General features: G+C 47.5%; 1 protein-coding gene across 1 annotated transcript in view; it reads right to left on the reverse strand.

The window, feature by feature from the left end:
• Nucleotides 1–2,450: 2,450 nt before the first annotated feature.
• ACTR3 (actin related protein 3) overlaps nucleotides 2,451–16,505 on the reverse strand; it is a 29,069-nt gene continuing 15,014 nt past the window's right edge. Inside the window, exons 11-12 of the mRNA XM_044302939.1 lie at nucleotides 3,223–3,306; nucleotides 2,451–2,928 (exon numbers count right to left, since the gene is read on the reverse strand). Of these exons, the coding sequence (XP_044158874.1) occupies nucleotides 2,833–2,928; nucleotides 3,223–3,306 (180 nt within the window). The 3' untranslated portion in view covers nucleotides 2,451–2,832. The remainder of the gene's footprint in view (nucleotides 2,929–3,222; nucleotides 3,307–16,505) is intronic.

Raw genomic sequence — 16,505 nt, forward strand, 5'->3', positions numbered from 1 at the left:
ATTTTGGAGACCATTGGACAAGGTGACCGTTTTAGTGATGATTATTGAACGCTCAGTATTACACTTTTTGTTAGCAAGGTAAAAAATGGCTGTTCTGGCACTTTTTTTTTTTTACAGTGTTCGCCTGACAGGGTGGATCATGTGATATTTTTATAGAACCGTTTGTTACAGACGCGGCGATATCTAATGTCCATTTTTTAAATTTTATTTCAGTTTTACACAATAAGGCCTCCTGCACATGACCGTATGGTTTTGCGGTCCGTTTTAAATGGATCCGTTTTTTTTTTGTTTCAGTAGTGTTCCCGTTCCATTTGTGATCTGTTTTTCGCATATCGCAAGCGGAAACGTAAGCATACAATAATGTTTAAACAGTAAGTACATTTAAAAAATTGGGCTGGGCATAACATCTTCAATAGATGGTTCTGCAAAAACGGAACGGATACGGAAGACATACGGATGCATTCCATATGCATAACTTTTTTTTGCGGAACCATTGACTTGAATGGAGCCACGGAACGTGATTTGCGGGCAATTATGTTCTACGTTTGAACGGAACGAAAATGCGGAAACGGAAGGCAGACGGAGTACCTTCAGTTTTTTGCGGATCCATTGAAATAAATGGTTCCGTATATGGAATGCAAAAAAAGGAACGCAAACGGAAAAAAATACGGTCATGTGAAGGAGGCCTAAAAGTATTTTAGAAAAAAACTTTGTCTCCATTTTCTGAACGCCATATTTTTTTATATAGGGGATCATGTTTTGCAGGATGAGGAGGTGTCTTGATCGATACTAATTTTGGGTACATATGAATTTTTTTTAATCACTTTTTATACCATTTTTGGGAAGTGAGGTGGGTAATTCCATCAAAAAGTTATTTTTTTTTCATGGCGTTCATCGTGCGGTAAAAGTAACATTTTTAACCAATTATGTGTGGATATAGAAGTTCGATTTTTTTTTAACCCTTTTTGGACCCAGTTGGTTCTTGAAGATCTCATGCCTTTACGATACACGGTATAGTTTACTGCAGAACCGTTAGCCGCGATGCGATCCGGATTGGCTAGTCTGTACAGAGCGATCACTGGTCCTGGATCAGTTAGCCCAAATCCCTGGCTGTGTGTAGCGACATGGTAACCGGTTGCTGCTATGACTAAACTGGACGTCATGGTGGCTTAAGGGCTTATCTGAGGCTGCAAATGGCCCCCATACGCCCGGGCCCCTCACACTGATTTTACTTACCTGGGGGTCCCTGCTTCCAGTTCCACACACCGCCGCAGCTGCTTCTCCCTGTGCGGTGTCGGGAAGCATTGGAGCAGCCAATGATGGGGACGAACCTCCCTAGCACCGCAGGTGACGCCATGGAGGCTCCGGATCCCGACACCGGATGTTTTGATCCGCGCACATGGAGAAGGAGCTGCACCAGTAGATTCAGTGTGAGGGGCCCTGACATATGGGGTCCATGTCGAGCCTTGGATAACCACTTTAATGCACATAGTCATTTTCCCCAAATCACCCTCTAGGGCATGGATGTCAAACTCATGGCCCTCCAGATGTTGCAAAACTACAACTCCCATCATTCCCTGATAGCTGTAGTATGCCCAGGCATGATGGGAGTTGTAGTTTTGCAACAGCTGGAGGGCCACGAGTTTGACATCCCTGCTCTAGGGGTTCCAGCAGTTTGGCAGACATTGCACATCCTCGTCTTCTGCCTGGAAGCCTCCAGTGTTACCACCATTGATTTTAAAGGGGTTCTGCACTTTCATTTAACTGATGATCTATCCTCTGGATAGACCATCAGCTTCTGATCGGCGGGGGTCTGACACCCAGGACCACCGCCAATCAGCTGTTTGAGAAGGCCGCGGCGTTCCAGCAGCTCCGCGGCCTTCTCACCGTTTACTGCAGGCCGAGTGACATCACGACTAGTATCAACTAGCGTGGGCGGGGCTAAGCTCCATTCAAGTGAACAGCGATTAGCCCCGCCCACGCTAGTTGATACTAGTCGCGACGTCACTCGGCCGGCGGTAAACAGTGAGAAGGCCGCGGCGCCTTCTCACTCTTTACCCAATTTATAAGGTTCATTCTTCTTATTGTTTTCCAAAGGAAGGTCACTCCACCCTGTCGAGCGCTTTCAGATGGGGCCTTCCGATCCCTCTCAGAGCAATATTCAGCCTAGAACACCCTTTAGGGATACAGCCGCATCGATCAGGGTGCAGCAGATCACAAATGGCGCATGCTGGGAGTCGTAGTTACACAGAATTCCTTTCTCTGTTATATAATTATTTGTTGAGCTTTAACCCCAGGTGGTCTGCTGACCATATAGTAAGATGCGAGTGAGTACATGTAATACTGAGCCTCTGCTGTCCAGGATTATTACAATGTCCGTCTTAGGAAATCTCGCTCTCCTGGTTCATCTCCTGCTGAGGAGTAAAGCTACAAAACAGCAGAGAAGGGTGTAGAAAAGAGACGCTGCCTTTATTGGAACTCGGCTTCACAAAACGATATTACCGCATAATTATTCATGGAAACCATCAGACATTGGAGAGGAGTCCAGCTGTGTGCAAGCAAAAGAGCAGGGGCGACTGGGGCAGAAGCAGAATGAATGCAGAGCGACCGCTCCTGGACAGCCTCCAAGGGCCAAAACCTACTAATCGGCCCCAATAAAAAGATACAAAAAGCCAGCAAGCCCTTCCCATGACCGGTCACAGGAAGCTGGAGAACGGGGCGAGAGCCCAGAGCTGGCCTTTTATTTAACCATAAAGTAAGGACAACCACGGCGTGACCTACAGCAGCCCTTGGGGAGACGTCCCCAGCCTCTTCTCCCGACCTCCCCACCATCTACGACATGACCCCAAACACTGGATTGTGGCGGCAGATGCTGGGCCCGATCTCCTCATAGTCCTTTTTCGTGTGGCACACCTGGTAAAACTCCGGCTGAAGGAAGAAGAAAAGAGGCAATGATCATTCTGCAGGACAGGGCGCTCCGATTCTACACGTGGCTGAAAGCGCCACATCCTGACCACAGTGGAAAGGGACTTGTGGCATGGATTTCAAACTTGGAAGGCAAAGTGCTGCATTTGGGGCGCTGTGGCCCGCCAGCATTTCATGTGAGGACATACCTGACCGTACAGGGTGGTCTCCCGAGTTTCAGGACCAAGGAGTCCATTACACAGGCGAGAGACGTGCCACCCTGCCCCCCATCACAGCAGACAATGGCTGTGGACTTACCGTGGACGCCAGCATGGAGCCTCCAAACCAGACGGCGTAGCGCTGCATGTGGTGAGTGATCACCTGAACGTCAATCGGCTTCGGCTAAAAGAAAGACAGAAAAATAAAATAAATAGAAATGTGACTGAAGGTGAATCATTAACCCCCGACACACTGAAATACCCTCCACCCACTTTACCGATTTCATTCAAGGTGAAAGCTGAATATTTTACCAGCCTTCTCAATCAGCCGGACAAAGAAATAGGAAAATAAAACAGGCAGCAGGTGGCGCTCTACAGAGAGTATTGAGTAACTCGGTGGCGATGCTACATTTATAATTACAGAAGCGTTCAGATCCAGGGGTTGGTTTGTGGGACAGCGCCTTTAATATCCATACACACAGACCCCCAGCTGTACGTGAGGGGTTAATGAGAAGCACCCTGGGGTGTGAATAATGGAGAGGGCAATTCTCATCGCGTCGACGCTATTGGGGACGTGTCATGAAGGCAAAATACTGAATCCTACGTCCTGCCTAGTTCAGTCCAGGGTTCCAGGAGTTGTCCTCCTCACTACCTGAATATCATAGGGGGTTTGAATGGGGGTTAGGGGGGGATTAACAAGATGCTGAATGATGCGGTCTCAGCCAGGGTTTTGGACGCCACTGTAGCTTTCAAAGACTCTTTAAAGGGAATGCAGGAGGAAGGCTGGAAACGGGGCTTAATAAATAACAAAAGCAGTATTTTCTGGTGGATCAGAGGCGAGGCATAGGGGGCGCACACAGAGGCGAGGCATAGGGGGCGCACACAGAGGGGAGGCATAGGGGGCGCACACAGAGGCGAGGCATAGGGGGCGCACACAGAGGCGAGGCATAGGGGGCGCACACAGAGGCGAGGCATAGGGGGCGCACACAGAGGCGAGGCATAGGGGGCGCACACAGAGGCGAGGCATAGGGGGCGCACACAGAGGCGAGGCATAGGGGGCGCACACAGAGGCGAGGCATAGGGGGCGCACACAGAGGCGAGGCATAGGGGGCGCACACAGAGGCGAGGCATAGGGGGCGCACACAGAGGCGAGGCATAGGGGGCGCACACAGAGGCGAGGCATAGGGGGCGCACACAGAGGCGAGGCATAGGGGGCGCACACAGAGGCGAGGCATAGGGGGCGCACACAGAGGCGAGGCATAGGGGGCGCACACAGAGGCGAGGCATAGGGGGCGCACACAGAGGCGAGGCATAGGGGGCGCACACAGAGGGGAGGCATAGGGGGCGCACACAGAGGGGAGGCATAGACCGCTCCACAGATTCCAGAACGTTCTTGCTTCCTAATAGCCAAGTAACCAGAGGCTCGTTATTTTTATGGGACTTGGGGAGGGCATGAAATGTCTTTCCACCACAATTTTTCTGGATGGTTTCATAATGGAAAGGTTGGCATGAAGGCCTCTTGTTACTTGGCTATTAGGAGGCAAGAACATTCTGGAATCTGTGGAGCGGTCAATGCCTGGGCTCTGTGTGCGTCCCCTATGCCTCGCCTCTGTGTGTGCCAACTCCCTGCTGCCACGGCAGTACATCCCAAGGAAAAAGGATCGCTTATTAATGGTGGATTTTATCTCCAGACACTTGTGTCCAACGTGTGCCAAATGTTCACACACCATTGCGTCTGCATTTGTATCATGGTGGGAGGAGCGCCTCGTCTACACAGACGACGTGCTCGTTAAACGGAGGAATGATACGGTTCCCATGTCATATCAGGTAAGTCACTGCTCTGTGCAGACAGTAACCATGTCATAAATCTACCCATAGGCAAATCTGAAGGAGCTGAGAGACGCTCAAGTGTGAACACGGTGTTACTAGCTCACGTCTGACAGTACGATTACAGTGATACCACATTTATATAGTTTTATGGGTTTTGTATTTACAGCGTTCTCTATGAGATAAAACTGACCTGTTCTCTTCATTCTCCGGGTCAGTACGATTACAGCGATACCACATTTATATAGTTTTATGGGTTTTGTGTTTACAGCGTTCCCTATGAGATAAAACTGACCTGTTCTCTTCATTCTCTGGGTCAGTACGATTACAGTGATACCACATTTATATAGTTTTATGGGTTTTGTTTTTACAGCGTTCCCTATGAGATAAAACTGACCTGTTCTCTTCATTCTCCGGGTCAGTACGATTACAGAGATACCACATTTATATAGTTTTATGGGTTTTGTTTTTACAGCGTTCCCTATGAGATAAAACTGACCTGTTCCCTTCATTCTCTGGGTCAGTACGATTGCAGCGATACCACATTTATATAGTTTTATGGGTTTTGTGTTTACAGCGTTCTCTATGAGATAAAACTGACCTGTTCTCTTCATTCTCCGGGTCAGTACGATTACAGCGATACCACATTTATATAGTTTTATGGGTTTTGTGTTTACAGCGTTCCCTATGAGATAAAACTGACCTGTTCTCTTCATTCTCTGGGTCAGTACGATTACAGTGATACCACATTTATATAGTTTTATGGGTTTTGTATTTACAGCGTTCCCTATGAGATAAAACTGACCTGTTCCCTTCATTCTCCGGTCAGTACGATTACAGTGATACCACATTTATATAGTTTTATGGGTTTTGTTTTTACAGCGTTCCCTATGAGATAAAACTGACCTGTTCTCTTCATTCTCCGGGTCAGTACGATTACAGAGATACCACATTTATATAGTTTTATGGGTTTTGTTTTTACAGCGTTCCCTATGAGATAAAACTGACCTGTTCCCTTCATTCTCTGGGTCAGTACGATTGCAGCGATACCACATTTATATAGTTTTATGGGTTTTGTGTTTACAGCGTTCTCTATGAGATAAAACTGACTTGTTCTCTTCATTCTCCGGTCAGTACGGTTACAGTGATACCACATTTATATAGTTTTATGGGTTTTGTGTTTACAGCGTTCCCTATGAGATAAAACTGACCTGTTCTCTTCATTCTCTGGGTCAGTACGATTACAGTGATACCACATTTATATAGTTTTATGGGTTTTGTTTTTACAGCGTTCCCTATGAGATAAAACTGACCTGTTCCCTTCATTCTCCGGTCAGTACGATTACAGTGATACCACATTTATATAGTTTTATGGGGTTTGTATTTACAGCGTTTCCTATGAGATAAAACTGACCTGTTCTCTTCATTCTCCAGGTCAGTACGATTACAGAGATACCACATTTATATAGTTTTATGGGTTTTGTATTTACAGCGTTCCCTATGAGATAAAACTGACCTGTTCTCTTCATTCTCCGGGTCAGTACGATTACAGCGATACCACATTTATATAGTTTATGGGTTTTGTATTTACAGAGTTCCCTATGAGATAAAACTGACCTGTTCTCTTCATTCTCTGGTCAGTACGATTACAGTGATACCACATTTATATAGTTTTATGGGTTTTGTATTTACAGCGTTCCCTTTGAGATAAAACTGACCTGTTCCCTTCTTTCTCCGGTCAGTACGATTACAGTGATACCACATTTATATAGTTTTATGGGTTTTGTATTTACAGCGTTCCCTATGAGATAAAACTGACCTGTTCTCTTCATTCTCCGGGTCAGTACGATTACAGAGATACCACATTTATATAGTTTTATGGGTTTTGTATTTACAGCGTTCCCTATGAGATAAAACTGACCTGTTCTCTTCATTCTCCGGGTCAGTACGATTACAGCGATACCACATTTATATAGTTTATGGGTTTTGTATTTACAGAGTTCCCTATGAGATAAAACTGACCTGTTCTCTTCATTCTCTGGTCAGTACGATTACAGTGATACCACATTTATATAGTTTTATGGGTTTTGTATTTACAGCGTTCCCTATGAGATAAAACTGACCTGTTCTCTTCATTCTCCGGTCAGTACGACTACAGAGATACCACAATTATATAGTTTTATAGGTTGTGTATTTACAGCGTTCCCTATGAGATAAAACTGACCTGTTCCTGTCATTCTCCGGGTCAGTAACATTACAGCGATACCACATTTATATGGTCTTTGGAAGTCATCACACATTTGACTGTGTATTTGTGGGTAATATTACTGAAGTACGACTGAAGGACACGGTGTGGCGGCAACGTGTTGGTGTACCACAGTTTAGAAATGGTGCTTGCAGTGTTTTAATGGAGGATAGGCTTGCTGGACAGTTTCCCTTTGGATCATTCCTGGGAGTTGGACCGGTGGAGTCTCGTGTGCCAGATGAGCTGTGAACTCCGGAGTATCTTCCCGTACATCCCAGCACTGTGCTGCTACAGCTAGCACTCCAGGGATTTATTTTTAGCTACTTAATTTCCAAAATGATAAAAAATAAATAAAATAAATTATGAAAAAAAAAAAATTACCCACAAAACCCAACCAATAAAGAGGAAGGGCAACCCCAAGACAGAAAAATCCCAGCGAGATGAGAAAAATAAATGATATAGTTTTAGATGTATTTTCTCTTAATCGGCCATTTTTCTAAAACTGATCTGATTTACCTTTTATGATAGTCTTTCCTTATTGTGTGGTTTGACTCCCTAAGGATTCCCGTTCTTGGCAACTCATTCATTATCCATTTAACCAGAATCATTTTCCAATCCAAAAAGAGCAATGGTCCTTCAACAATCTCCCCATTTGGTGAAATATGAGAGATTTAAAGATTGCCCAGAAAATTTCGTAACACAATGACAACCTGCTGCTACCATATTCCTCAGCATAAGGCTATCAGGCAGCAATGGTGCTGAAGATGTAGAGGTCCGGTACTGGCAGAGATCCTCCTGAATGATGGACCAGTGTATCCTCATTGTAGATGTAGAGGTCCGGTACTGGCAGAGATCCTCCTGAATGATGGACCAGTGTATCCTCATTGTAGATGTAGAGGTCCGGTACCGGCAGAGATCCTCCTGAATGATGGACCAGTGTCTCCTCATTGTAGATGTAGAGGCCTGATACTGGCAGAGAACCTCCTGAATGATGGACCAGTGTATCCTCATCATTGTAGATGTAGAGGTCCGGTACCGGCAGAGATCCTCCTGAATGATGGACCAGTGTCTCCTCATCATTGTAGATGTAGAGGTCCGGTACCGGCAGAGATCCTCCTGAATGATGGACCAGTGTCTCCTCATTGTAGATGTAGAGGCCTGATACTGGCAGAGAACCTCCTGAATGATGGACCAGTGTATCCTCATCATTGTAGATGTAGAGGTCCGGTACCGGCAGAGAACCTCCTGAATGATGGACCAGTGTCTCATCATTGTAGATGTAGAGGTCCGGTACCGGCAGAGAACCTCCTGAATGATGGACCAGTGTATCCTCATCATTGTAGATGTAGAGGTCCGGTACCGGCAGAGATCCTCCTGAATGATGGACCAGTGTATCCTCATCATTGTAGATGTAGAGGTCCGGTACCGGCAGAGATCCTCCTGAATGATGGACCAGTGTATCCTCATCATTGTAGATGTAGAGGTCCGGTACCGGCAGAGATCCTCCTGAATGATGGACCAGTGTCTCCTCATCATTGTAGATGTAGAGACCTGGTACCAGCAGAGATCCTCCTGAATGATGGACCAGTGTCTCCTCATCATTGTAGATGTAGAGGTCCGGTACCGGCAGAGAACCTCCTGAATGATGGACCAGTGTCTCATCATTGTAGATGTAGAGGTCCGGTACCGGCAGAGATCCTCCTGAATGATGGACCAGTGTATCCTCATCATTGTAGATGTAGAGGTCCGGTACCGGCAGAGATCCTCCTGAATGATGGACCAGTGTCTCCTCATCATTGTAGATGTAGAGACCTGGTACCAGCAGAGATCCTCCTGAATGATGGACCAGTGTCTCCTCATCATTGTAGATGTTGTGGTCTGGTACCGGCAGAGAACCTCCAGACAAAAGGACTTGTTAGATTTCCATTGACAATTTTTTAAGAAAGCAGTTTTAGTGGCACGGCTAACCTTCCCCCTTTCTTCAAGGCTGGAAAAATGTCACTTTTTGCGCACTGGATGCGCTACTTGATGGTGCTCTGCCCACAACAATGTAAATTCAAAGAATAGGAAAATATTCAGGCGGCACTCACCATTCAGTGCGACAGGCTTTATTCCTCCAGAATTGGTTGCAGAGTACATCAAAAGCTGATGACAGAAGCTGTAGCTGAATACATGGGAAAGCTGGGTACATCCGAAGCCGAGCACATCAGTGACTGGATACAGAAGCTGTAGCTGAATACATGGGAAAGCTGGGTACATACGAAGCCGAGCACATCAGTGACTGGATACAGAAGCTGTAGCTGAATACATGGGAAAGCTGGGTACATCCGAAGCCGAGCACATCAGTGACTGGATACAGAAGCTGTAGCTGAATACATGGGAAAGCTGGGTACATCTGAAGCAGAGTACATCAGTGACTGGATACAGAAGCTGTAGCTGAATACATGGGAAAGCTGGGTACATCCGAAGCCGAGCACATCAGTGACTGGATACAGAAGCTGTAGCTGAATACATGGGAAAGCTGGGTACATCCGAAGCCGAGTACATCAGTGACTGGATACAGAAGCTGTAGCTGAATACATGGGAAAGCTGGGTACATACGAAGCCGAGCACATCAGTGACTGGATACAGAAGCTGTAGCTGAATACATGGGAAAGCTGGGTACATCCGAAGCCGAGTACATCAGTGACTGGATGAGAAGCTGTAGCTGAATACATGGGAAAGCTGGGTACATCCGAAGCCGAGCACATCAAAAGCTGATGACAGAAGCTGTAGCTGAATACATGGGAAAGCTGGGTACATCCGAAGCCGAGTACATCAGTGACTGGATACAGAAGCTGTAGCTGAATACATGGGAAAGCTGGGTACATCCGAAGCCGAGTACATCAGTGACTGGATGAGAAGCTGTAGCTGAATACATGGGAAAGCTGGGTACATACGAAGCCGAGCACATCAGTGACTGGATACAGAAGCTGTAGCTGAATACATGGGAAAGCTGGGTACATACGAAGCCGAGCACATCAGTGACTGGATACAGAAGCTGATGACAGAAGCTGTAGCTGAATACATGGGAAAGCTGGGTACATCCGAAGCCGAGCACATCAGTGACTGGATACAGAAGCTGATGACAGAAGCTGTAGCTGAATACATGGGAAAGCTGGGTACATCCGAAGCCGAGTACATCAGTGACTGGATACAGAAGCTGTAGCTGAATACATGGGAAAGCTGGGTACATCCGAAGCCGAGTACATCAGTGACTGGATACAGAAGCTGTAGCTGAATACATGGGAAAGCTGGGTACATCCGAAGCCGAGTACATCAGTGACTGGATACAGAAGCTGTAGCTGAATACATGGGAAAGCTGGGTACATCCGAAGCCGAGCACATCAAAAGCTGATGACAGAAGCTGTAGCTGAATACATGGGAAAGCTGGGTACATCCGAAGCCGAGCACATCAGTGACTGGATACAGAAGCTGTAGCTGAATACATGGGAAAGCTGGGTACATCCGAAGCCGAGTACATCAGTGACTGGATACAGAAGCTGTAGCTGAATACATGGGAAAGCTGGGTACATACGAAGCCGAGCACATCAGTGACTGGATACAGAAGCTGTAGCTGAATACATGGGAAAGCTGGGTACATACGAAGCCGAGCACATCAGTGACTGGATACAGAAGCTGTAGCTGAATACATGGGAAAGCTGGGTACATCCGAAGCCGAGTACATCAGTGACTGGATACAGAAGCTGTAGCTGAATACATGGGAAAGCTGGGTACATACGAAGCCGAGCACATCAGTGACTGGATACAGAAGCTGTAGCTGAATACATGGGAAAGCTGGGTACATACGAAGCCGAGCACATCAGTGACTGGATACAGAAGCTGTAGCTGAATACATGGGAAAGCTGGGTACATACGAAGCCGAGCACATCAGTGACTGGATACAGAAGCTGTAGCTGAATACATGGGAAAGCTGGGTACATACGAAGCCGAGCACATCAGTGACTGGATACAGAAGCTGTAGCTGAATACATGGGAAAGCTGGGTACATCCGAAGCCGAGTACATCAGTGACTGGATACAGAAGCTGTAGCTGAATACATGGGAAAGCTGGGTACATCCGAAGCCGAGCACATCAGTGACTGGATACAGAAGCTGTAGCTGAATACATGGGAAAGCTGGGTACATCCGAAGCCGAGTACATCAGTGACTGGATACAGAAGCTGTAGCTGAATACATGGGAAAGCTGGGTACATCCGAAGCCGAGTACATCAGTGACTGGATGAGAAGCTGTAGCTGAATACATGGGAAAGCTGGGTACATACGAAGCCGAGTACATCAGTGACTGGATACAGAAGCTGTAGCTGAATACATGGGAAAGCTGGGTACATCCGAAGCCGAGCACATCAGTGACTGGATACAGAAGCTGTAGCTGAATACATGGGAAAGCTGGGTACATACGAAGCCGAGCACATCAGTGACTGGATACAGAATCTGTAGCTGAATACATGGGAAAGCTGGGTACATACGAAGCCGAGCACATCAGTGACTGGATACAGAAGCTGTAGCTGAATACATGGGAAAGCTGGGTACATACGAAGCCGAGTACATCAGTGACTGGATACAGAAGCTGATGACAGAAGCTGTAGCTGAATACATGGGAAAGCTGGGTACATACGAAGCCGAGCACATCAGTGACTGGATACAGAAGCTGATGACAGAAGCTGTAGCTGAATACATGGGAAAGCTGGGTACATCCGAAGCCGAGCACATCAGTGACTGGATACAGAAGCTGTAGCTGAATACATGGGAAAGCTGGGTACATCCGAAGCCAAGTACATCAGTGACTGGATGAGAAGCTGTAGCTGAATACATGGGAAAGCTGGGTACATCCGAAGCCGAGCACATCAGTGACTGGATACAGAAGCTGTAGCTGAATACATGGGAAAGCTGGGTACATCCGAAGCCGAGTACATCAGTGACTGGATACAGAAGCTGTAGCTGAATACATGGGAAAGCTGGGTACATACGAAGCCGAGCACATCAGTGACTGGATACAGAAGCTGTAGCTGAATACATGGGAAAGCTGGGTACATACGAAGCCGAGCACATCAGTGACTGGATACAGAATCTGTAGCTGAATACATGGGAAAGCTGGGTACATACGAAGCCGAGCACATCAGTGACTGGATACAGAAGCTGTAGCTGAATACATGGGAAAGCTGGGTACATACGAAGCCGAGCACATCAGTGACTGGATACAGAAGCTGTAGCTGAATACATGGGAAAGCTGGGTACATACGAAGCCGAGCACATCAGTGACTGGATACAGAAGCTGATGACAGAAGCTGTAGCTGAATACATGGGAAAGCTGGGTACATCCGAAGCCGAGCACATCAGTGACTGGATACAGAAGCTGATGACAGAAGCTGTAGCTGAATACATGGGAAAGCTGGGTACATACGAAGCCGAGTACATCAGTGACTGGATACAAGAGCTGATGACAGAAGCTGTAGCTGAATACATGGGAAAGCTGGGTACATACGAAGCCGAGCACATCAGTGACTGGATACAGAAGCTGATGACAGAAGCTGTAGCTGAATACATGGGAAAGCTGGGTACATACGAAGCCGAGCACATCAGTGACTGGATACAGAAGCTGTAGCTGAATACATGGGAAAGCTGGGTACATCCGAAGCCGAGCACATCAGTGACTGGATACAGAAGCTGTAGCTGAATACATGGGAAAGCTGGGTACATACGAAGCCGAGCACATCAGTGACTGGATACAGAAGCTGATGACAGAAGCTGTAGCTGAATACATGGGAAAGCTGGGTACATACGAAGCCGAGCACATCAGTGACTGGATACAGAAGCTGTAGCTGAATACATGGGAAAGCTGGGTACATACGAAGCCGAGTACATCAGTGACTGGATACAGAAGCTGTAGCTGAATACATGGGAAAGCTGGGTACATACGAAGCCGAGCACATCAGTGACTGGATACAGAAGCTGATGACAGAAGCTGTAGCTGAATACATGGGAAAGCTGGGTACATCCGAAGCCGAGTACCTCAGTGACTGGATACAGAAGCTGTAGCTGAATACATGGGAAAGCTGGGTACATGGGAAAGCTGGGTACATACGAAGCCGAGTACATCAGTGACTGGCCCTTGGTTTAACTGCGCGTCCGCGCCAGTTATTTAAGCGTTGGCTCCTGTGTCTCACATCTGTGACGTCACCGGCTGCGCCACAAAATGCGGTGCTCCCGTCTGACGTCGCCTCGGAGCCATGTGGTGGTAAAACCCTTCCAGACGTACTAAATAGTCCTAGAAACACTCGCCAGTCCATTTTATCACTGGAGCCTAGCGGACCCATCGCGCCTGTGCGCAGGGTCCTCATAGTTCGCGGTGCCAGTCTCCTCCCTGTGATTTCAGTACATTGACATTCCCATTATGGTCGGCGTTTACGTGGTCTATTACACGTGGGCCGCCCTCACCGGATGGATATGTTCCCTAATCCTCTCATTTAGGCTCCTGATGGTTTTGCCGATGTAGAATCCGCCACATATGCAAATTAATAACAAACTTGGTTTTACAAGTAATTCATGTTTTAACCCCATGTTGGATTCCTCCAAAGTACAGGGTTTCCCACATATGCAGTCTCCACCCGTCTAACCAGGTTTTTCTGTATTTCCTCCCTAAAACGGCTACCGGCACCTCCTAAATGCGATAGTAGGGCGGGAGCCTTTTATATTTGTAAGATCGTCATCCCCTTCCACAATGTCCCCATTACTGCGCATCACTCTTCATCTGGTCTGCCATGGGACTAAACTTGAAGGAGAAGACAAATGGCCGAGTCGCCCCGTTTCTTCTTTACACGGTCAGTGTCACCCGGTTTACCACTTTGGCCCTCAGCATGGCATCGTTTCGTAGACTGACTGGGTATCCTCTAGATAAGAGATGTATTTTTAGAGGCCGGCCTTCTATAATCCTCCTCCGTTTTATTTATACCGCCTTCTTGACACTTAAGGGATGAAAGCTTGAATACCGTAAGAGCGAATTGGTGGCGGTGGGTTTGCGATACCCTTCCTTCACCAATTCGCCATCCCTTACTGTAATTAATACATCTTCAAACCTGTATGTGAACAGCATATTCATATCATGGACCTTCTAATAAGTACTCCACAAAGTCCACGTCAGGTATACGGGAGGAATCTATAGAAATGTATCCTCAAGTCTGGCGCACCCAATGCGGTGCCAAGTTTCTGTCTATACCACTTATCTTATTTTTCAAGATGAGGCCCAAGGCTTGACCAATGAAGTTACAGGCACCGCGCTCGGTATTCCTCAGAATCTCCATCATAGCCCTGATGCCTTCTTCTTGGGGGTGCGCGTGTACAGACTTCCTACATCCAGGGATACTAGCCGAATCCCATCCCGCCACTGGTCAGCTGTATCCCCAAGATGTGATGGCGTTGTCCGTACCCTAGGCCTGAATAGCCAGTCTATGTACTGGAGAAAGGCTCCGTCACGGACCCAACCCCTGAGACAGGGGGTCTCCCGGGGGGTCAGTGACTTGTGAACCTTTGTAGGTAGGAGCCTCTCCGCTGTTTTACGTGACCGCACATCACACAGAAGACCTCTTGATTGCCCCTGTATTTTATATGCGGGGTCTGTCTTCACTTCCTCTTACACCTGAACATTTTCCAACGGTCTTCGCAGCTTATATATACGGTAATCCTTGGTTATTAGCGCTACATTTCACTAGACTGTAGCCACTTGAGTGCCTTTTCTTCTTTCTCCTTTATCTTTATTTTTGGTGCTTTGTGATAGATCAAAGCCTTAACCCCTTTCAGCACTTTACATTGTAAAATGTCTATACTACACCCAGCGGGCAATGGGGGGGGAGACGGGACAAAGTGGAAGCGACCCCCCTAAAACTCTGCTTCTAGTGATATGTCCACCATCCACTCCAAACAGGATATTTCAGCAGGATTGAAGCCAGCGGTCACCGTGAACCCCAAGGGTCCTATGGCCGCTGGCATCTCTCCTTCCATATCTGCTAGCAGGTTTTTTGTCACATTCCTAAACATCCTATTTAGATGTAACTTTCTTATGGCTTTCAAGAGATCAATTTCAGGGTTGGCCGGGTCAGACTGCTCCACCAGATGGTAACTGAGCCCCCCATTGAGGACTCTCACAGTCTGGTGGAAGCACGGAGCCGGGCAGGTAGATTCCCATTGACCACTCCTAATGATGGAGGCAGATGGAGATTTTGCTGCCCGTTCTCGCCCCTCAGGGTCGGTTGCTGTGCGCTTGTCGGGGGAGGGGGGCATTCTCGCAAGAATTTCGGGGCCAAACATTGCATTAATTGGGACATTTTTTATACACAGAACAGTCCAGTTAATAATCACTGGTTGTGATGAGGTTCCCACATACATCCAAACAAAACAAATACCTGCCCGGCTGGGCTCTCACTGCACCCGTTACGCGGCCCTGACAGAACCCTGTTCACACACGGAACCCATATGGGGCTTTTTCTCAGCCCGCAGTTCCCCAGCCTCTCCAGCTGTAATCAGTCCCGTACCTGTATGGGGAAGTGTGGCCCAACAGTCCTCCCGACTCCGAACTTGTGACCCTTGAATCCCGGAGTCACCGCGTTCCCCAAACTTCGGGCTGTCACAGTGCCCGGGGTCTCTCAGCCTGGCGAGCTGAGACCACACACAGAGCCTCTGTACCTCACAGCGTATCTGTTCCCAGACTGACCTACTCTGAGGCGCTTTGTGCCAGCCTGATTACAGCAGGCCTCACCTGCCCTCACCTCCGGTAGAAAGGAAAACCCGTACTGGAAGGGGGTGGACTGGCAGCTCCCTCTACCAAGCCTAGCCACCAGTCTAAGTAAGAATCCAGCCCAGAAAATGTATACAAACAGGTCTCAGCAAACTGTGCTTTACAGAGACCACTGCCACTCTCTGGATTTTATCCGTCTCACCCATCTGAGGTACATGAGTGGCACAACACACCTTCCAGCACTGTTCACATTACCACACAGTCTATACAGCATTCAATAACCGCTTCGCACCGCACACCCCATGAAGCCCCACGAGCAGGAGAACATGTAGGAGATCCTGGGCAGCTGCTGTGCAATACAGGGCACACCACTCGCCCACCAGTCCAGAGACTCACCCTCCCCGAGATGTTCTCAGAGTCCGGCAGATGACCCTCAGAGCCATTTCAATCCTAATTGTTGTGCATTTTCATACGTATACAATATTATCTAATGACATTATAATCAAAATGAATGCTCATCT

Source organism: Bufo gargarizans, chromosome 8 (assembly GCF_014858855.1).
Source record: "Bufo gargarizans isolate SCDJY-AF-19 chromosome 8, ASM1485885v1, whole genome shotgun sequence".
In the NCBI taxonomy this organism is placed as follows: domain Eukaryota; kingdom Metazoa; phylum Chordata; class Amphibia; order Anura; family Bufonidae; genus Bufo; species Bufo gargarizans.